This window comes from Aethalodelphis obliquidens, unplaced genomic scaffold (assembly GCF_003676395.1).
Source record: "Aethalodelphis obliquidens isolate GAN/ISIS:26980383/991018 unplaced genomic scaffold, ASM367639v1 scaffold8, whole genome shotgun sequence".
Lineage (NCBI taxonomy): Eukaryota > Metazoa > Chordata > Mammalia > Artiodactyla > Delphinidae > Aethalodelphis > Aethalodelphis obliquidens.
The window spans coordinates 3,649,842-3,671,988 of NW_020837952.1; the positions used below are offsets into that span (position 1 = coordinate 3,649,842).

Sequence of the window (22,147 nt, forward strand, 5' to 3'; positions counted from 1 at the left end):
TCCCTGGTGGCGCAGTGGTTGAGAGTCCGCCTGCCGATGCAGGGGACGTGGGTGCGAGCCCCGGTCCGGGAAGATCCCACATGCAGCGGAGCGGCTAGGCCCGTGAGCCACAAGTACAGAGCCTGCGCTCTAGACCCCGCAAGCCACAACTACTGAGCCCATGTGCCACAACTACTGAAGCCTGCACGCCTAGAGCCCGTGCTCCGCAACAAGATAAGCCACCGCAATGAGAAGCCCGTGCACCGCAACAAAGAGAAGCCCCCGCTCGCCGCAACTAGAGAAAGCCCGCATGCAGCAACAAAGACCCAATGCAGCCAAAAATAAATAAATTTATTGAATGAAAAAGAAAACGAATTCCTTGGGACTTCCCTGGTGGTCCAGTGGCTAAGACTCGGTGCTCCCAGTGCAGGGGGCCTGGGTTTGATCCCTGGTCAGGGAACTAGATCCCAAATGCCACAACTAAGAATTTGCATGCCACAACTAAAAGATCCCCTGTGCTGCAACTAAGACCCAGTGCAGCCAAATAAATAAATATTTTTAAAAAATGAATTCCTTTATTTTTAGCAATGGTAGCTTACTGCTTATCAACCAGAGGCTGGGTGTCAGTTGGAGTATATTCTCCTTGGCAAAAAACTATAACCCTGACTTATCAAGGTTTAGTTCCTAGCCGTTTCAAATCCGTTTGACAGAAAATTCAGCTCATTCTTTAGGCAGTTTCATGAAGCTTGTTGATGGCAGCCTAACCCTTAGGCAGGCCTTGTCTTATTTTTTTTTTTTTTAAGACATCTGTACCACCAAATCTTTACTTTCATTTTTCCTTTGGTCTCTTTCCTCCTCTGGCCTCTTTTAAATATGATCCCATGTTTTCTGCTCACTTCCCCCAGCGTACTCCGCAAGGCATCTGTCTCTTTATGTTCTTGTGATCTCAAAACTTCTCTTCCAGAATTAAATTGGAAAGCTGCGTTCTGCTCACTAACTAGGGCAGCAGATGCTGTCTCTGCTCCAGCTCTTAGCCTCTGTCTCTGTCTCTGCTGTATGGTTAACTTCTGACCGCAGCATTTCTGCAAGATAACTCTTGACTGATGTCACGTAATTTATCCCTATTACTTTAGTTTTATAGATATATATTCATGTCTAGTTTTATATTCTGTATTACAAATACATATTTATAAGCACAGTGCCTGGCCCATAGTAGTCCTCCATAAATGATTTTAGCAGTAGCAGTTATAAAGAAGAAACCTAAACCCAAAGAAAGGGTTTGTATGAAGATTTAGACACCAGCTTCACAGTTTGAAATAGATTCCTGGATTCCTATTTCTAGAAGCACCCCGCAACTGAGATGGCTTTGGGAGGCTTTGGAAAATAACTTTAAGGGGTAATAAAGCCAATAATAGATCACTATCAGTGAATGGTATAATTGATACTTGAATTAAAGTGTGACTTTTAATCCCAAGTCCTTTTGCTCCCCATTCTACGTGTAGAGGGCTATTGCCTTGTTCCTACCTGCCTGTTACCCAGGTCTCCTTCCCAGGTGGTAACACCAGTGTATGAGGCAGTAGACCTGGGCCCTCTCTTGACTGGAAATCTAAGTCATTTTGACTCCACAGTTACAGAGTTAGGCCATAGTTCCCTCTGAGTAAAAGCCATTGCTTTGGGTACCAAGTTTTCTCATAGGCCACTTCAGTGGAATTGTTGCTTTCTTTTGCCTTTTCCTGCTCCCGGTTTGATGATCGCCTTTTTGGGGTTTTTTTAACATCTTTATTGGAGTATAATTGCTTTACAATGGTGTGTTAGTTTCTGCCTTATAACAAAGTGTATCAGTTATACATATACATATGTTCCCATATCTCTTCCCTCTTGCGTCTCCCTCCCTCCCACCCTCCCTATCCCACCCCTCTAGGTGGTCACAAAGCACCGAGCTGATCTCCCTGTGCTATGCGGCCGAAGCTGCCAAAAACAGGAGTGAGGGCAGCCACAGCACTGATGTGGGACCTGCAAGTTCTCACAGGGCTCTTTATGAGAGTTTTCCCTTTCCTAGAGCACTCACCCGGCTCACCTGGCTGATGCCGTCCTCCCTCTTAGCATCTTTGGTATTGATAGATACTCTGAATGTGTCAGGGCAGTCAGGACTCCCTGGAGATTGGAGAGTACAGTGCACCAGTTAGCTCCGGCCTTTTATACAAGAGGTACTTTGATTTAGAGCCTTCTTGTGGCTTAGAAAAGACTGAACTCACATCCTGACCCTTTTTATTTGCCAACTGAAGACCTGGATACCTATCATTCATGGTTTCCCTTCTGCTTCGGAGAACTCAACTTGAAGAACAGTGCCATGCAAACTGTGCTAAAAGGGTCAGTTATAGGAAAAGACCCTTTGAATATTTTCTTTGGTCTGGAACTTGCTGGATTCAACTTGACATTGAAGTATTCTGTGGAGAATGTCGTATACCTTAAAACTTTGTTTTCACTTTGTGTTTATCTGGGTACAAAAATGAACTTCTAAGTGACTTTGTCAGAATTTTCATCTCCTGCATGCTTTGGCCATGAGCCACGGGACTAACATGCCCCCAAGATAGGGTGGACATCTCAAAGAAGGTGTCTCAGGGTTTTCTTAGAGTGTAGCACTTAATGATGTAAATAAAACTGGTTGGGAGGGCCTCGCTGCCAGTCCCTTTTCATTTCCATCATCATTTCCATGGCTCCCCAAAGCACTACTTCTGTTGGTCATTTTGCTCTTCCGAGCTGTAATTTCTTGATTATTTTTCTCTTGGATTTGTTATTTCTCTGCTTTCATTTTTGTTACCGTCTCTCTCTCTTTACCTGTGGTATCAGATAAGAAGCAGGGAAAATGAGAGGCCCTTCTCCGTCCCCCCCCAGTATTCACGAAGAAGGTGTTTTCTTTAAATGTGCCCGTTATGAATGTGGCAATCTCTGCTGCGCTGTGAAGGGGGATAGAAAGTGTGTTAAGACTCTATTCAGAGTCACTGTTTCTTTTAAAATATTCTAGTGATTAATCCAGTTGCTTTTGTGTTTCTCCTTTTTCCACACTGTTTCTCAGGAAAGACAGCTGAAGTTTACCACAGTGGTCCTGATGGGAGCAACACTGAGAACTCCCAGCGCCCCCTCCCAGCCCCACCTCTGAGAGCTCGTTTAGTTGTGGTCAGGCTTACTCAAGACGAATCTAGTCTTGAGTAAATAACTCAAGGGGCCCCCAGGTCTTTCCCACATTACTCTTGATCTGAAGAACCTGCAAGAACTGTCACTGTGAGGACTGAATCTGCAGCAGGGAAGGTGACCTGGCATGACTGTACCCCAGGACTTGTCTGGACTGAGCCAGACTGTGGGACCGGGGAGTTGTTCTTCCCCCTGTTGCGAGAGCTGCTTGTTACTGCTGTTGAGGCCTGTTCTGATGTTCATTTTGTAGGAGGGGTGGCTCGTGTTGCTTCAAACCAGTTAGATTTCTCAACCTGAACCATGAACTAGGAAAGATAAATGGACTTTATTTATAATCTGGCACCAGCATGGTGGACGATCTTGATCCCAGCATGCATGGCTGGTTTCTCTGGACTTAGCACATAAGCAGGCTTTGTTCATTTGTCTAAGGGATTGCTGGGCCTTGGGAAAGGTGACAGGAGGTTCAGAGGCGCCTTTGGACATAGAGCGGAGTAAAATTCTGTGACAGCGGCTGCACCTGCTTCTCAAAATTTCTTAAGTGTCCGACTTCCTGTCTGGTAGCTGACCTTTCTGTACATCGGGTCCAGCTGTCTTTCCTTGTTCTGTAGTAAGTCTATTAACTACTTCTGCTCAGACACGTCCCAGTGCTGGTGGACGTTCGCCTCTTCTTCTCGCTGTCCAGTTTGCCGCCGCATGGCTCCTGTGTCACACTCTGTTGTGTAGGAGTCACAAGAAGGAGCTCACTGCTCTGTTTCGGATTATTAGTTTTCTTGCGTATTCTGGTATGTGGTGTTATGAACTGGTTGAGGAAGTAGGACAGTTTATGCTCACAACCAGAACAGTGGATTCTCCATTCTTACACGCCTCGGGTCAGAAATTCTACCAGCAACTTCCTACTTTTTTTGACCCGTGTTGCTTGTTGCTGGGGGAGCACTTTTGCTTGGCTGTGTTTACTAGTATGTGGCAGCCACTGCTGGCAAGACTATGAAGGTTGAGCTTAAGAAAAGCATTGATGGGACTTCCTTGGTGGTGCAGTGGTTGAGGGTCCGCCTGCCGATGCACGGGACGCGGGTTCGTGCCCCGGTCCGGGAGGATCCCACGTGCCGCGGAGCGGCTGGGCCCGTGAGCCATGGCCGCTGAGCCTGCATGCCCGGAGCCTGTGCTCCGCAACGGGAGAGGCCACAACAGTGAGAGGCCCGCGTACCGCAAAAGAAAAAGAAAAGCATTGATGGCGTCATTTCCATAAATTGGCGTCAGTGTCTGCAGATATGGTCATTTGCAATTATCAACACTGACGGAAGGAAGAAGAGTCTTGGCTGAGGCCTGGGTATAATCCAGTAACCATTTAATATTGCTGAGTAATTGTGTGCCTAGCTTCACTTACAGATACTAAGTTACGTCACCTTTCTTCTTCCTGTGCCTTCCTCTAATTTTCTCCTAACAATGTGGTTGAGAATCTTAGAGAGTAAACTTTTTGGTTGGCCATAGTGTTATTTAGTGATCATTTTTGCTTAATTAAGTTTTGTTCCTTTGAGACCCTGTGAAGTATAAGCGGCTGAATACCATTTCCAACTTAAATCTCTACTTTAACCTTCTTGAAAGCTGAAAGAACTCCACAGAGGAGTTGATCTAAGCCTCAGACTTCAAAGGAAAACACTTGAAAATTTTTTTTTGGCTTTCTGGACTCATGTGTACAGATTTCTTCAGCGGTGGCATCTGGTTTATGGAGAAGAGATGTTGAACCAGCCGATTGTGAGTGTTCACGTCAATCCCCAGAAAAGTGAGGAGTTCCATGTAGGGTTGGTGTATTATTTGAGCATCTCTGGTTGCAAGTAAAAAGATACAGGAGTACTTCAAGGAAACTAAGGGCTGGAATGCTTTGGGGCTTCTGGAAGCCAGTGAAAGCAGAATGCAGAGCCAGAAGGCCCCAGACACCAGGGAGTACCTTGTCTTCATCTTTCTCTTCTCCATGCTCCTATTTCCTTTTTCTGTCCCTTAGAATGCTGTCTTGACTTCACAGACATATCCTAATATAATGATAGAATATGACTACCATTTAGCTTCCAGATTTATACATTATCATTCCCACCACATGAAAAGGCTACTGGACTGTCTCTTGTCCCATTCTATATTCCTGGAGGACAGGATCTAGATTTAGGTCAGGTGTGCATCCTGACATCTAACTACTAAGAGAAGGTTACTTCCTACAAACAAGGCTGCTGGGAGCCCACCCTTATGGAACAGAAGATAGTTTGAGCTCATAGCCTGGAATTTCCTGTTGTATGGGCTTGGAACTGTCCAAAGAGTTCCCAGCCCAGGAAAATCAGATTAGACTTATGCTAAAATTGTATGTTTTTAAAAATTAATTAATGTCACAAATACATTGGTTTGACTATTTTAAAGTTTTATCCTCTTGTTACTAATACAAATGACAACTTACAGCTCATTTCTCAATTCATTAAAATAGAAGTAGAAAGGGCCTTGAACTATCATCCAGTATTCAGACAGGTGATTGTCTGAACCATTCAGGAGAGATGGCTATATAAGCTCTTCACAAAGAAGTTCAGGAAAATAAACTTTACAGCCATTCTTCAGTGACCTATTCAACTACTCTTTTTTTTTAAATTTATTTTTTGTTGACATATAGTTGAATTACAATGTTGTGTTAATTACTGCTGTACAGAAAAGTGACTCAGTTATACATAATACATACATTCTTTTTCATATTCTTTTCCATTATGGTCTATCAACTACTCTTTTTTAAAAATCACTCTTTGACTTTGAAAGCAGAACTTTCAAAGTTCACTCTTGACTTTGAAGCAGAATTTTAGGAGCCTAGAATTGACTTATCGGCCCAACATACACCTGCCTCAACCCAGCCAAATACAGTGAAGGACTTTTCTATTCCTTAGCAACTTATTGAAATGAGTTCCAGAACACTGGAACAATTTTTACTTCTTTATAGCTGCCTTTTATTCTATACCACCAATACCTTCTTACCTAGCTGTGAGATTATGATACAATTTTCCAGGACTTAGGAATAAAAGATTGAAACTTCAGCTACTTAATCACGAACAAGTAAATATCTCTGCCCTATTTTTAAAGACTTTTAGAGGGACCTCCCTGGCGGTCCAGTGGTTAAGACTCTGCGCTTCCACTGCAGGGGGCACGGGTTTGATCCCTGGTCGGGGAACTAAGATCCCACGTGCCACAAGGCACAGGTAAAAAGATTTAAAAAAGAAAAAAAAAACGAAACACTTCTAGAGACGATTCTTCAGCTTCTCCTCCACTGCCCACTGCCGGTGCTCCTGTGTTTATCCATGTTCTGTGTATGAGAAAATGAGACCGGGAGGTGACCTTAAGTTTGTTCTGAAACACAGTGGGTCATAAATAGTGGCTGAGCCAGGATCAGAATTCCCGCTTTCTGATTCCTGCCTTGTGCTCTTTCTGAACAGCCCTGTGAGGAGACAAGGAATCAGGCCAGAAATGCCTTATCCCTGGAGCCCAGGCGAGCTCTTCCTGATCCCTTCGGTGGCCACAGTGTCCATGGAAGGCCCGCTCTGTGAGCAAACATAAGCCTTTGCACACTGCCACGTCTCTACAGTCTAACTCTTGGCTCTTTTTTCTTTAATTTCCCTTACATCCCTTTCAGGATATCTGTATGAAAGAAAGCTTCTTACTCATTTACTCTTTCAATAAAGAATTTAAAAACATATTAAGTGTCTGCTTTGTGCCAGGGCTTGTGCTAGGCACGGCATCCATTACCACCATTGGACTCAACTTTGAAAATTCTAGGTAGTCACTTGCAAAATACAGCAAAAGAAGAGGCACGTCCACACCACCCATTAGATCACCATCGTACGAGGTTAGCCATGCAGTGTCATTATCCCATTATCCTGTCTCTTTGAGGAGGGCAACATATGCATAATAGTGATAGCCAACAGGTAGTAAGTACCGGGCACTGTACTTGGTATTTAACATTCATTATCTTATTTAAACCTCACAGCAGCCCAGCGAGGTTGATATTTTAAATACCTTTTACAATTGAGTAAACTAAGGTTCAGACAAAAATGGTTAACATTTGATTCATTTATTGTGTGCCAGGTGCTGTGTTAAGTGTTTGTATGAGTCATGCTTAATCCTCGCAACAGCCCTATGATATTCTACTATAATCATCCCCATTTTAAAGATGAAAACACTGAGGTCCAAGGAGGTTAGGTTTATTGCTCAGGCCATGTAAGTAAGTTGTATAACTTGATTAGTAATTATCTACCCAGACTCAGGGTTAGAATTGGGATTAGGGTTAGGATCAGAGCCAGGGTTAGGATTTCTGTAGAATTTCAGTGTGATAGTCTTGTCTTCAGAAGTAGATTAGGGGGCTTCCCTGGTGGCGCAGTGGTTGGGAGTCCGCCTGCCGATGCAGGGGATGCAGGTTCGTGCCCCGGTCCGGGAAAATCCCACATGTCGCGGAGCGGCTGGGCCCGTGAGCCATGGCCGCTGAGCCTGCGTGTCTGGAGCCTGTGCTCCACAACGGGAGAGGCCACAGCGGTGAGAGGCCTGCGTACCGCAAAAACAAAACAAAACAAAACAGAAAAGAAGTAGATTAGGGATAAGATCCCTCTTGAGGCCTGTGTGTCAAGGCTGTGTGTCTGCCTGCTGTCCGTCCTGGTGTTCTGGCACCCCGGGAGTGCTCAGTGTTTTCTTGGCCATGTCTTATGGTTTATGGTTAGCTGATGTGTGAGCATGCCCAGGAGAACCACATGTAGACTCAGTCTTGATCCAAACATCACGAGCCCACAACCATACTTTTCTTTGCCTCCTATCACTGATCTCTCCCTGTGCAGTTAAGAAATCTGCCTGCAGATTCAAATTTGAACCGGTGGCTTGCATTTAAACTGCCAATTCAAGTGGGTTATATGTTTTTTTAAACTTTTTCAAGTTTTTAATCTAGGACAGAAAAAAGGTATAGTATATGTGATGCAGAGAAGGTATATTTTTTAGTGGAAATACAAACCACAAATACTAGATTGATACTGATTAACCTTTTCAATACATTGGCATTTCCAGAGCTCTTGGGAAGATATTATTGTACCTTCTCACCTATTATTGGCTTTTAAACTTACCTGTAGTTCTCTTTCCAAACTGGAAGCCTCCTCAATTCCTGATTTTCTATTTGTTTATTCAGCTAATATTTACTGAGTACCTTGTGGGCTAAGCCATGCAGATACACCTGTGAACAAGGCAGACATAATTAACTATAACCATGATAAATGCTACAGAGGAAGTAAAAGGTGCTATTAAAATAGTAATAGTAGGGGAGGGAGAAGAGTCGTAAAGTCAGGGAAGGCTTTCTGGGGGAATTGCTCTTTAAGCGAGAGTGGAGGATGAATAGGAAACAGGCAGGAGGGACAAGAGAAGGGAAGGAAGCGTTCCAGGCAGAGGGAACAGCATGTGTGGCAACACTGAGGCAAGTAAGACCTTGACTCATCTGAGTCGCTGAGAAGCAGTCAGAGACAGGGAAGTGCTTCCAGGAAGAAAAGAGCCACATGCTGGAGAAGGGACTTTCTTTTTCAAAAAAATATTGACTTAAAAATTGATGCCCCTGGAAGAATTGACAATACCGCCGCCCCACTGTTACTCCCATGGTGTAAATGGTGAAGTGGCCGTGCTTCGTGGGCGGCCCTGTGGGGCAGACTAAGAGCCGTGGCGGAGCGGGGAGGCTGGGGGAGGTGGGGAGGGCTGTGGGATGACTCTGACTCTGGGGGTTCTCTCCCCTCAGGCCTGAAGACCATCGTGGGCGCCCTGATTCAGTCCGTGAAGAAGCTGTCGGATGTGATGATCCTGACAGTGTTCTGCCTGAGTGTCTTTGCCTTGATCGGACTGCAGCTCTTCATGGGAAACCTGCGAAACAAGTGTGTGGTGTGGCCCATAAACTTCAACGAGAGCTATCTTGAAAATGGCACCAAGGGCTTTGACTGGGACGAGTACATCAACAATAAAAGTAGGTGGCCCCGTCTCTGCGAGTGCGCAAGAAACAGCCTTCCAGAAAGGAAGGCCAGGACTGCTGGAACGAGCCTTGGGAACTTACTCCCTTCCCGTGAGGTCGGATGATGTTCAGAAGCTCTCAGATATCAGCCCCCTCTCCCTCTCTCTCTTTTCTCTCCCTTTAAAAGCAAAAATGAAACTTTAGATCTTTTTCACATGTACCCCTAAATTTTGCTTTGAAAATCAGGCTTAGAAACTTGATAAAAATCCTCTTTTCCCTGAGATATGTAAACCTTTAGTTTATAGAGTATATACCTAGTAAGGTTTCTGAATACTACCTAGACCTTAGGAATCAATCTGGTCTTAGGGAGTCGAGTAATCTCTAAGTAATCATTTGATCCTATTACAGTTAAGGAGTTTTAACAGGTTCATTTCAGGAACCAAGGCACTTGGGTCTTACCCTTAGGAATATTTGGTATGGTAGTACTTCTGTAAAACAATGGGGGAAAGTTAGCGGTCTCACTGTTAGTCACTCCTGAGGAATAAAGGCAGTTAGTATCTACAAGAAAGTGTTGCAAAGGGGATTTCAGGGACACGAAAGGCAAGCGTGCCTTCTGAGTTAAAGTGGGGCATGGTAACTAGCGATCAGTTTATCTTTGGTAGAGAGAAGTTATAAGGATAGAAGAGTAGAGTGGTGTAAAAACCCTTTGATTCAAGTGCTAGAACGTGGCATACAGGTCTGAAGTACGAGTAGAAGTCAGGTGTCCGTGAAAAGAACATTGCACTAAAGGCTACACAGCAGCACTTTTCATTGTTAAATATATATAGGAAAATAGTTAATGGGAAAGAATTCTTATCAGATTTCACTGCTGTCAGGAAAGATTTATATGAGCTAAAATCAATAACTGTTTATTCTCTCATTCACTGAAATCTGCCTTATTCATTTCCTGCCTCTTCAAACTTTTCTAGCAAATTTTTACACAGTTCCTGGCATGCTGGAACCTCTGCTCTGTGGGAACAGTTCTGATGCTGGGTAAGTGGCTCACCTAACTTTATTCTCCTCCCTTAAAATAATTTGTCAGACAAAAATGGACAATATGTTCTCTTTCTTTGTGCTCATATAGTGGATCCTTAGTGGGCCCGACGTATTGGGTGACTCAGATTTTCTTTCTGTCTTATATTTGTCCGTCCAAAGTTGACATTTCACTAGTAGGTGAAGGTGTCCATAGTCTCAAGCCAAAATTAAAGATGTAAAAGGCTAAAGACAGAATCTATAACATCAGATATCTTGCCTGTCTCTTGAAGACTCTCCTCATTCTATCCTAACACAATTAATAAAATATCGAATAAGGACACCGTCTTCATGATACGTTAGCACCCAAGGTTGACCCAGAATATGCCAAGCCAGACGACGTGGGGGAGGGGAAAGAGTTGCAATGTAATATCTTTTCCCCTTTTTATACTGTGGCAAAATACACGTAACATAAAATTTGGTCTCTTAACCATTTCTACACGTACAGTTCGGTGGTATTAAGTATGCTGATGTTGTTATGCGACCGTCACCACCATGCATCTCCAGAACTCTTCATCTTCCTACAGTGAAACTCTGTACCCAGTAACTCCCCATTCTCCCCTCCCCTCAGCCCCTGTGACCACCATTCTACTTTCTGTCTCTATGATTTTGACCAGTCTAAGTACCTTAGTTAAGTAGAATCCTACAGTAATTGTCTTTCTGCAACTGGCTTATTTCACTTAGCATAATGTCCTCAGGGTTCATCCATGTTATAGTATATGTCAGAATTTCCTTCCTTTTTAAGGCTGAATAATATTCCATTGTATGTATATATCACGTTTTGTTTATCCATTCATCTATCAGTAGACACTTGGGTTGTTTCCACATTTTAGCTCTTGTGAATAATGCGGCTATGAACATGAGTGTACAGCAACAAAGTTTAGTCCTGATTCTGCTACTTCTAGACTTTTGGCAAGCCATTTAACTTATGTGAGCCTCAGTTTCTTCATCTAAACACGGATTTAATCATGTTCTCACTTTCTCAAAGGGTTATGTAAGGATCCAATTACATAACATATGTGAAAGTGCTTTGTAAACAGAGGACTATATAAATGTAGGGTGTAGTGTCATTATTTAGAGTATATTGGTAAATACAGGAGTTGGTGTTTTAAGATGACATGACGACTAGAAGTTCATTTAATTTCTGTATTGAAGTAGATACTAGAAATTACACTGAAATAAACATCAGGCGAGTCTTAAAGCAGAAGAAGTGTTATAATCAAGGTCACTGAAATCCCCAGTATGACATGGTTGTCACAATGGGTGTTAAGAGCATCGAGATGATTAAGAGGAACTTCTAGCCGTTTGTCATTTCGGATAGCAGCTAAGTTAAATTGGGTTGAATTGCACATTGATATGAATCTAGGACAGTGATTCTCAAATTTTGGCATGCATAAGAATCATCTGACACGCCCCTTAAAAATACAGATTCCTGGATCCCATATCCAGAGCTTTTATTCCTAGGTCTTGTGTAGGTCATAGGAATCAACATTTTTCAGGTGATTCTGATCCTTGACTGTCCCCATGACATCATTTTTTGAAAAATTGACCTTGTTACTTTGTTTCTTTCCTCTTTTTCTTTTTTTTAATTCCTGTTTGTTGGCCTGTAATAAATAACCATCTATATATTTATTATCTCCAAGGTCATAGAGATGCCTTACAGCTGATGACTGGGTAGGATTACATTGAAAAGCCGTTTGTTTCCCTTTCTTTCCTCAGGCAATGCCCAGAAGGATACCAGTGTATGAAAGCAGGAAGGAACCCCAACTATGGTTACACAAGCTTTGACACTTTTAGCTGGGCCTTCTTGGCATTGTTTCGCCTTATGACCCAGGACTACTGGGAGAACTTGTATCAATTAGTAAGTAATACCTCTTTTTCGAGTGCTACCTCTTTTTCTTTGGTGATAGAATTTGCATGAGGCTATGTGGGGTTGGGGACATTCTGTGTGAGAGACCTTTGGTGAAGACGTTACATAGGATCTTAGGATGGTATTTCTCAGAGTCAGCTGGTTTACAAAAGTAAGTGAATTCTCCCAGCTCTTGGCCTGGTCCTTTAATGCTCATCATGGGTAGCTGTAGAGGTTCACAGACTTGAGAGCCTCTCGCCTGGCCTGGGAATCTGCATTCTCTGCCTGCTTCCTATCATTTCACCAGACCATCTTCAGTATTTCTCCTTTTGGATTTTTGGGCTTAGAGCATCTTTTTAAGAAATATTAAACACATTGTCCAAGGCACTATGCTAGACATAATAAAGATGAGATTTTATCCACAGGGATCTTGGATAAGATCTTGTCCGTGTTTTGAAATTTGTAACACATTTGTATTTGTTCAAGAATGTTGTGACAGATTTGTTTTAAAAGGTCACTACTATTCTGTTGGGCCGCTTTGGTGACTCTGGGCAAGTCGTTTAATTTTGCTGGTTGTGGTGAAGTTAGTCTAGGTGACTGCTGAGGGCCTTCCAGTTTAGAGATTCTCTGATGAGCCATTGTTTTCCATTTGACTCTAGCATTTGGTAATGCAGATTAGTTTGAGGATAAGAAATGTGTTCCCCTCAGGCATGAAGGAAGCTCTTTAAGGGAAGTTTCTTATTCGTATCTCCTAGAGCTCTTCCTTTCTGTTGTACAAGCTAGTATTCCCTCAGGATTGAATCTTTCCCATGAAATATTTGTGACTTATGCTAAGTTTCAATTTGTGGTTGAGAAGAACAAAAATGCAAACTAAGTAATAGTGGGTCCCGTGTACATAACCGAAAACACAATTGTTCTTTGATGTCTGTGTGCTTGCTCAAGGAATACTCAGTATTCCTTGAGTATTCCCCGAGGAGTACTCTTGGGATCCTCCTTCCTGTTTTCTTTTCCCTCCACTATCCTTTATGTCATACCCCTCTTTAAAAACTCATCCTACGGGGCTTCCCTGGTGGCGCAGTGGTTGAGAGTCCGCCTGCCGATGCAGGGGACACGGGTTCGTGCCCCGGTCCGGGAAGATCCCACATGCTGTGGAGCGGCTGGGCCCGTGAGCCATGGCTGCTGAGCCTGCGTGTCCGGAGCTTGTGCTCCGCAACGGGAGAGGCCACAACAGTGAGAGGCCCGCGTACCACGCACACACACAAAAAACTCATCCTATTGCAACAGGCTAAGGAAGGATGTCCCTCAAGATAGGGACTTCCTATGACTTGGACCTGATCCCAGAGATGGAATTTGTCTGTTAATGCTCTTTGAGGACCAGTAGATAAATGAGCTGAGGTCTTGTATTCATTTCTTCAGACTTGTTTTAGAACGAGCTGACAAAGTCAAATGTAATTCTTAGCCCAGAGCGATTTTTCCTTAAAAAAAAAATTAAGCATTTTTCTACAAAAGGAGTATATTAAGAGTATTTGGAAGTGGAAGAGGACTTTCTTGTCATAATGAATGGGACGTACTACCAACATTTACTGTGAGTTGAGGGTAGGGGAGGCCGTTTGGCCATTGGGGATGCTAAGTGTTCTGCAGTGTGAAGAAGTACCACACAGTGAAGTACTGTCCTGTTCAAAATGCAGTAGTGGGGGCTCCCCTGGTGGCGTAGTGGTTGAGAGTCCGCCTGCCGATGCAGGGGACACGGGTTCGTGCCCCGGTCCGGGAAGATCCCACATGCTGCAAAAAAAAAAAAAAAAAAAGTGTAAAAATTCAGTAGTGCCCCTGCAGAGGAACACCAGCCCATGAGTTGTTTTCAGCCTGATTCGTTTGATGCAAGCAACTCAGAAAGTGGTCTTTGTCTTTATAGACCTTAAGAGCAGCTGGGAAAACGTACATGATCTTCTTCGTCTTGGTCATCTTTGTGGGTTCTTTCTATCTGGTGAACTTGATCTTGGCTGTGGTGGCCATGGCTTATGAAGAACAGAATCAGGCAACACTGGAAGAAGCAGAGCAGAAAGAGGCTGAATTCAAAGCAATGTTGGAGCAACTTAAGAAGCAACAGGAAGAGGCACAGGTTGGTGACCAATTCTTTGCTCTGGTCTTTCCTGCCATATCACGGTGACTAAGGCCCCACCTGATTGCCATTCCAATTGATCTCTTTAGGCATCAGTCACTGTCAAATAGAAGTCACTGATCTGATTAAAATAACCCAAGTAACAACTACAGATGGTCAGTCCAATTACTCCATTTGTCTTAATGGCCATATTGTTTGTGAATATGATCTTTTGTTGAATTTCTCAACTGTTCAGTGTACAACTGCTGTGCTGGCTGGGGAGAAAAGAAAGTGGCCAGAGCAGTCTATGTAATGCTTCATATAAGCATAGCCTTTTTGTTGAGAAAAACATTAGGGTCTCCTTCAGAGATTCTCTGTGGTCATAGCAAGTCTTGAAAAGAAGATACAGGTAAAATATGAAAGTAAAATTTGAAAAACAAACTTGTGATTCCACCAACACCCTAACACTTTACTTTTTCATCTTTATCCAAATATACATGTATTTTTACATTGTTGGGCCCATAATGTATAGTATAGTTTCTTAGCATTGATTTGCAGAGTTGTCCAAAAAAAGGATCATTTGGTACCAAGGTGGCAGCCACGTTCTTGTCTGAGATACTCAAGAGAATAAACCCCAGAGTTCTCACCATGCCGTTCTGCTCTGATTATGCAAGGCTGTGTGCCACGATACAAATTCAGCTAGGAAGAAGGGATGCCAGGCCCCAGCCACAGGCTCCTCTGACGGGCTGGTTTTCCTTCCTCCTTTTTTCCCTTTTCCCCCTATCTGTGGGAAAGGAAACGACCTGTACTAATTGCTTGGCTTTGGGTGGCTCCAGTTCATGGCTTCTGATCTGCTCTGTGGCTGTGGCTCCTTTCGTAGGCGGCGGCGATGGCCACTTCAGCAGGAACTGTCTCAGAAGATGCCATAGAGGAAGAAGGTGAAGAAGGGGCAGGCTCGCCCCGAAGCTCATCTGAAATCTCTAAGCTCAGTTCCAAGAGTGCCAAAGAGAGACGTAACAGGAGAAAGAAGAGGAAACAAAAGGAGCTCTCTGAAGGAGAAGAGAAAGGGGATCCCGAGAAGGTGTTCAAGTCAGAGTCAGAAGATGGTATGAGGAGGAAGGGCTTTCGGCTACCAGACAACAGAATTGGGAGGAAATTTTCCATCATGAATCAGGTAAACTCTTTGCGCTGGGTCAAATAAGCCTAAGAAATTTTGCTTTTCCTAATCTCACTTGATTCTCATGTTCCCCTTTGGGTTTACGTTTTCCACACCCATTCCTGCATTCTCAGGCCTTTTTCTCCATACCTACACGCTGTTTTCCTTTAGGAGGAAGTGTTACGCGCGTATTAGGGCTGCCCTGTGCTCTAGTCCTGCCCTCCCTTCTCTGCTCTAAAGCTAGCCCTAGGACAACCCGGCCACCTTTGGCAAACTTACCACAGCAGTAAAGTCTGTGTCACAACCAGCAAGCCTTATGTTCTAACACATCATGAAGAGCTTTTCTCCTCTTAGCATCTGAACTTCAGAATTTAGATCAGATACCTCTTTTTAAGAGTTGCATATAATTTTAGGTTAAAAAAAAAAAGTCATGGAACTCTTTAGGTCACCTTATTTGAGTGTAGCAAGTTCTAGTAATTAATTATTCTAGATATATAGTGTCATGCTGATAAATTAGCCTATGATATATTAAAAGCCTCCAGTTTTACCCAACTTTGATAAATCGGGAAACTAAAAGAAAGAGAAGGGAGAGGACTTATGGATTATTATTGAGCATTGTATTGCTATAAATTTCCTCACATAATAGGTATTTTTGGATTTCAGAGAACACCACCAAAATCCAATTCTTAAGCCATTTAATTCCCCAATTTTTTTTTTTTAATTTATTTTTGGCTGCATTGGGTCTTCGTTGTTGCATGCGGGTTTTCTCTCATTTCGGTGTGGGGGGTTACTCTTTGTTGCGGTGCATGGGCTTCTCATTGCGGTGGCTTCTCTTATTGCGGAGCACAGGCTCTAGGCACGCGGGCTTCAGGAGTTTTGGCACACGGGCTCTAGAGCGCAGGTTCAGTAGTTGTGATGCACGGGCTTAGTTGCTCTGCGGCATGTGTGGTCTTCCGAGACCAGGGCTTGAACCCGTGTCCCCTGCATTGGCAGGCTAATTCTTAACCACTGCGCCACCAGGGAAGCCCTAATTCCCCCTTTCAAAGAAAGTTTTGTAAGGTATAGAATACATTACAGTTCCTGGTTATGGCAGTGTATTCAGTGTCTTTTCTTGTTTCCCAGAGATGATTGATTGTGCCTCTCCCTTACATCTCTCACCTCCCAGTTCAGTCTTTTGCTGGTCCAGTTCATTTTATCACAGCAGAATCTCTCATGTCCATCCCCTTCTTTTTATTCGTATTAATCCTATTTTAGTTCAGACTTTGTGTTACTTTGTTCTGCTGCAGTTACCCATTGCAGCTTCATTCACTCTTGTCTGTCTCTCTCTCCTTTATGTTTTATATATTGTCAGCAGATCACTTCCTAAAACGTCTCTCTCATTATTTGTCACCAAGCATTTATGGAGTGCCTACTGTATGTCAAGGATTGTGCTAGGGGGCTTCCCTGGTGGCGCAGTGGTTGAGAGTCCGCCTGCCGATGCAGGGGACACGGGTTCGTGCCCCGGTCCGGGAAGATCCCATGTGCCGCGGAGCGGCTGGGCCCGTGAGCCATGGCCGCTGAGCCTGCACGTCCGGAGCCTGTGCTCCGCAGTGGGAGAGGCCACAACAGTGAGAGGCCCGCGTAACGCCAAAAAAAAAAAAAGAAAAAAAAAAAAGAAAGGATTGTGCTAGGTCCTAGAGATTAAAAGGTGGTTAGAACACTATCCCTGCCCTAGGGAGCTTACAGTGTAATGGGGCAACCAGATACATTAAAAAAATTATTTGTGTAATAGCATTGATGATATTATTCCATAATTGAGATACACTGGGGTGTTTTGGAGGGCACCGATCTATCCCAACCTGGAGGTTCAGCAAAGATTTTCTGGGGAAGATCAATGAAGGATAAACAGGAGTTAGTCAAGTAAGGTACATGTGTGTTGGTGAGGGAGCAGTAAGACGGAAGAAAGGACATTCCAGGTTTGGAAGAAAAGTATGTTCCAGTTTGGACATCCCAAGTTTGAATTGTTTGTTGGGAAACCTAGTAGACACATGGAGTGTCAAATGATAGCTCAGGGAAGAGGCCTGAGCTGACAGGTGGGGACTGAAACCATGAGACTGGATGAGATGACTTGGAGAGGTGTGTCAGGTGGAAGAACAGTGGGCCACTGATGTTCACGGCCATCAGAGATGGAACTCATGGAGGAAGACAAGTGAACGGCTGTTAGAGGTGCTAAGAGAACCGACAGTGCAGTGAGGGCTGGAGAGCACAAGGGTGGGAGAAGGCAGTGGAGTGATCAATGGATTGAAACTTAACAGAGATGCTTGATGAGATCAGAACTGGAAATATCCGTTGGATTCGGCAATAGAAGTCATTGAGAACTTGAAGGTTACATTTCAGTCCAGGGTAAGGGTGGATGCCATGTTGAGTGGGAAGTAAAGACTTCTCATTCAAACTTCTTTAAAGAATGTGGGTGGGGGCTTCCCTGGTGGTGCAGTGGTTGAGAATCTGCCTGCCAACGCAGGGGACACGGGTTCGAGCCCTGGTCTGGGAGGATCCCACATGCCGCGGAGCAACTAGGCCCGTGAGCCTCAACTACTGAGCCTACACGTCTGGAGCCTGTGCTCCGCAACAAGAGAGGCCGCAATAGTGAAAGGCCCGTGCACCGCGATGAAGAGTGGCCCCCGCTTGCCACAACTAGAGAAAGCCCTCGCACAGAAACGAAGACCGAACACAGCAAAAATAAATTAATTAATTAATAAACAACTCCTACCCCTAACATCTTAAAAGAAAAAAAAAGAATGTGGGTGAAAATAAGCTTTTTTTTTTTTTATTTTGCGGTACACGGGCCTCTCACTGTTGTGGCCTCTCCCGTTGCAGAGCACAGGCTCCGGACGCGCAGGCTCAGCAGCCATGGCTCACGGGCCCAGCCGCTCCGCGGCATGTGGGATCTTCCCGGCCCGGGGCAAGAACCCGCGTCCCCTGCATCGGCAGGCGGACTCTCAACCACTGCGCCACCAGGGAAGCCCAAAAATAAGCATTTTTATAATCTGTTGGAGAGGAAACCCAGAAGACGGAGGGTTGGAAGTAAAAATGGAGTAGAACAGAAAAGAAAGTAGAACACAGTCTTGGGAGATGTGAAAATAGGCGTAGCCTCTAACAGGAAAGGGGGTACCTTGTCCCCCCCAAAGACGCCAGCACAAGAGAGGTGGGTGTGTGTGGGCAAGTTTGTAGATGGGGAGTAGGAAGTGGAGAGAGATGGCACCTGTCAGTCTCTAGTTTTCAATAATGTAGGAAATTAAAAATCTTATCGAAGGGTCTGAGAGGTTGAGTCGGGAGCTTGAAGACAATAGTGACAGTTTAGAGTAGTTACTAAGAAGAATGGGAGAGGGAACTCCCCTTTGGGGTGGAATTCATAGCACTCCCCCTCCCCGATGCAGACTCCCTCTTCAGTCTCCAGCCCCTGTGCCCCTTCAAGCACCCTATACTTACACCACAGTGAACTACTAGATGCTTCTCATACACGATGCTTCTTTTCTACCCTCTGTTTTGCTCCAGAAACAGCCTCTCTAAGATGCCCCGTTTTTTTCCATTTCTGAATTGTCCACATTGTATTTATTCTTCACATCCTTTTCTCAAGTAACCTTCCCTGACCCTCCTCCATCCCACCCCCAATTGGAAATTATCATTTCATCTTTCCATTATGTTTATACGTACCTCTCTGCATGTTGCTTTTTACTGTATGTGGTTTTATATTTACGAATGTTCATATCCTCTCCTCTCTCAGATAAAATCCTAAAAACAAGGTCTGCTTCTATGCCCATTCAGATATTTTTTGGAAAAATGAATGAAGAACTTTTATAAATCTGATTTAACCCCTTCTGGGACTCCTTTATGGCCTGGAACCATCTCTGTCTCACCTTCACCTCACCTTTCTCCTAGTTCAGTCTCTTATGGGGGAAAACTGTGATTGTAGCTTTGTTGTAATCCAGCCCTTGTCTTGAGAGCCATCCTGAGCTAGTTAATGAATACCTTAGTACCATTAACACTTTGCTATTGAATGGGCTCTGATTAATCCATAGGCTTCAGCACAGAGTTGCACTGATTGCTCCCTAGCTCAGAAATAAAGCTGGGCTTCTGAGATGTCCTGCTTTGCATGAAAATGTTCACTTCCTCTAATCTCCCCATTTGAGAAAAACTGTGGATTCCTAGAGTCCATGGCTGACTGCCAAGACTTGCTTAGAAGCCCCACACAGTAGTAATACTCTTTGTCCCAGGACTTTCCTGCAGTTTCTCTGATTTTATCTGGAGGAATGGTTGCGGAAACTGAGCCGTAGGGAGATTTACTAATTTATTTAAGGTTATATAGCTAGTAGGTGTTGCAGGCAAGATTTGAACCGGGGGCTCCTGACTATAAGCCTTGTACTGCAGTCTCTAGCCACCCCCTCCTCACTCACCTCCACACATACCTGGTCGTCTGTGGCGACTGGCTTCAGTTTTCCCACCGCACAGTTCAAGTGAATGTCAGTTTCCTGTATTTCAGATCTGCTGAGATCCTCTCGAGACATCTGCCCAACCTGTTTCCTACCTGTTTCTCTGCAAAATTACTGCTGTGTTTTTAGGGTTTAGGTGCTCTGTTTGAGTATTAGGTATTAACCTAATACTCAACAAGTATTAGGTTGAGTTCATTTTTGCAAAGTATTTTCATTATTCTGTTGCAGCAATTCTCAAACTTTTTGGGCTTTATATCTTTAAGAATTATTGAGGACCCCAAAGAGCTTTTTTTAAATGTGCTTTCAATTTATTGTGTTAGAAATTATAATTAAGAAATTTTAAAATGTTTACTGATTTATTTAAAATAATAATGATAAACCCATTATATGTTTAACACAGATCATACATATTTTTGAAAAAATAAACTGTTTTCCAGATCAAAAAAAAATTAGTGTAAAAAGTGGTACTGTTTACATCTTTGCGAATCTCTTTAATCTGTGATTAATAGAAGATAGCTGGAATATACCTGTATTCAGTCTGTTGCGATGTATGTTTCTTTGGTTGAAGTATTTAAAGAAAATCTAGTTTCATACAGATGTAGTTGGAAAAGGGGGAAATATTTTAACAGCCTTTTTAAATAATTGTGAATATTCTTCTTTGATGCTTTTCCAAAACTGGATAATGGTAGATTTTTAAATGGCTAGTTGCAATGTGGAAGCTGAAACTGTATCGGTAACTTGGTACTGTTACATTAAAATCCTTTGCTGTATTTTGCACAATAGGTCTTTAACTCATGAATGACTTGTAGCATCTTACATTGACCATTTGGGAAATACTGGTTCACTGAGTTATGCAGATCTTCGAAGTACTGACACACAATATTAAAAAATCACGTATATTATTATCTCTATCAAGCTCATAAGAAAAGTCTTTAAATTCTGTGAAACTGTCAGGCTCACAGAGTCTACTGTATGCCTGTGAGAAAATGAGAGTGATAAAGGCAGACATCATCTTAGTATTATTATGAAGTAATTTTAATCTTGTGACCGCCCCCCCCCGCCCCATAAAAGGGTCACAAGGACCCCAGGAGTTCCCAGACCACATTTTAAGAACCAACTGCTGTGTTGGAAAGAAAAAGTGAAGAAAAGGTGAAATATGGCATGGAAGTAGGACATTTAAATCATCAATTTATTACATTCTAAACATCCCAGTCATTGTTAAGCCTTATCCCAGTAAACAGCTGACATGGATGCCCTGAAATTCCCAATTAATTTTTCTGTGTAGTGTGAGGGCTCCTCCCTCTAACCAAGAACACCCCAGAGCTATTCTCCCAAGCAAACACCTAGATCTAAGGGAGTATTTTTAGTTAGCTGTGATGTGACTGCCTGAAAAGGACCAGAAGCTCCTGGTCTGTTGACAGGAAAGATTTTGAAAACAGGACCTATCTCATAAACTAGCCTGGATCCCAGGAGTTAATAGAGCCACGGGTCCTGAGTCATAACTAAAACCCTCCAGTCCAGGAGAATTGAGACTGGGGGGTCAGGGGCTACCCTCAGGGTATGTCTCCTTAGGGAATTGGCTAGATCAGGATTAGATACAAGGGGTACAAGGAGAAATGGGACAAGTTCATCTTTTCCCCTTCCACATTTATTGCAGTCAACTCTTTTGCCAAGAATGGAACAAAGAATTAAAGGATAATAGATAAACTGTTTCCTTTTAGTGTGTATTGTCTCAGGATCCTGATTCCTAAGTGTTCCTGGGTCACTGAATTGGCCATTATCTTTCTATCACTTCCTCTCACTTTCCTATCAGTTAAGAATAGTCAGGTATTATATACTATATGAGATCTAATATAGTATATAGTATTTCCTCATGTAGTACATAATATTTCCTACTAGGCTGCAGGTTTCGAGAGGGCAAGGACCATGTTATATGTCTTGTTCACCACTATCTCCACATCACTTAGCACACAACAGGTATTTAATGATCATTTATCAAATAAAAATCAAACCTCTTTCCTAATATGGGGACCTAATATAGTAGGTAGGGTCAGCACCCAACGTCGGCCTTGTGAAAATCACAGTCCAGGGAAGCTTGCGGTGAGAAGGGAGGCAGTTTTTTATTTTCTGTATTTTATGGGGCTTTGACGCGTTAGGAGCCTTGCTGGCTGGGAGGAGCTGCCCCTCTTGGCGCTAGTTTAATTCCTAGAGAGAGCGAACAACTTGCCAGGAAGTGTGCCTTTCATGTGCAGATCAACCAGTCCAAAACCCTTATCCCCAACCTCCTGGTATCTAATTCACACACCCAGCCAATATCTCCCGTGCCCTAAATCACTCCAGAGCCAGG

The 22,147-nt window shown here is 43.5% G+C and overlaps 1 protein-coding gene across 5 annotated transcripts in view; it reads left to right on the plus strand.

Moving 5' to 3' along the window:
- Positions 1–22,147, plus strand: part of SCN8A (sodium voltage-gated channel alpha subunit 8) — a 170,824-nt gene that overhangs the window by 89,166 nt on the left and 59,511 nt on the right. For all 5 annotated transcript variants that reach the window (XM_027106319.1, XM_027106320.1, XM_027106318.1 and 2 more), the window contains 5 exons: positions 8,951–9,172; positions 10,126–10,189; positions 11,948–12,089; positions 13,990–14,196; positions 15,056–15,349. In XM_027106319.1, the coding sequence (XP_026962120.1) occupies positions 8,951–9,172; positions 10,126–10,189; positions 11,948–12,089; positions 13,990–14,196; positions 15,056–15,349 (929 nt within the window). The remainder of the gene's footprint in view (positions 1–8,950; positions 9,173–10,125; positions 10,190–11,947; positions 12,090–13,989; positions 14,197–15,055; positions 15,350–22,147) is intronic.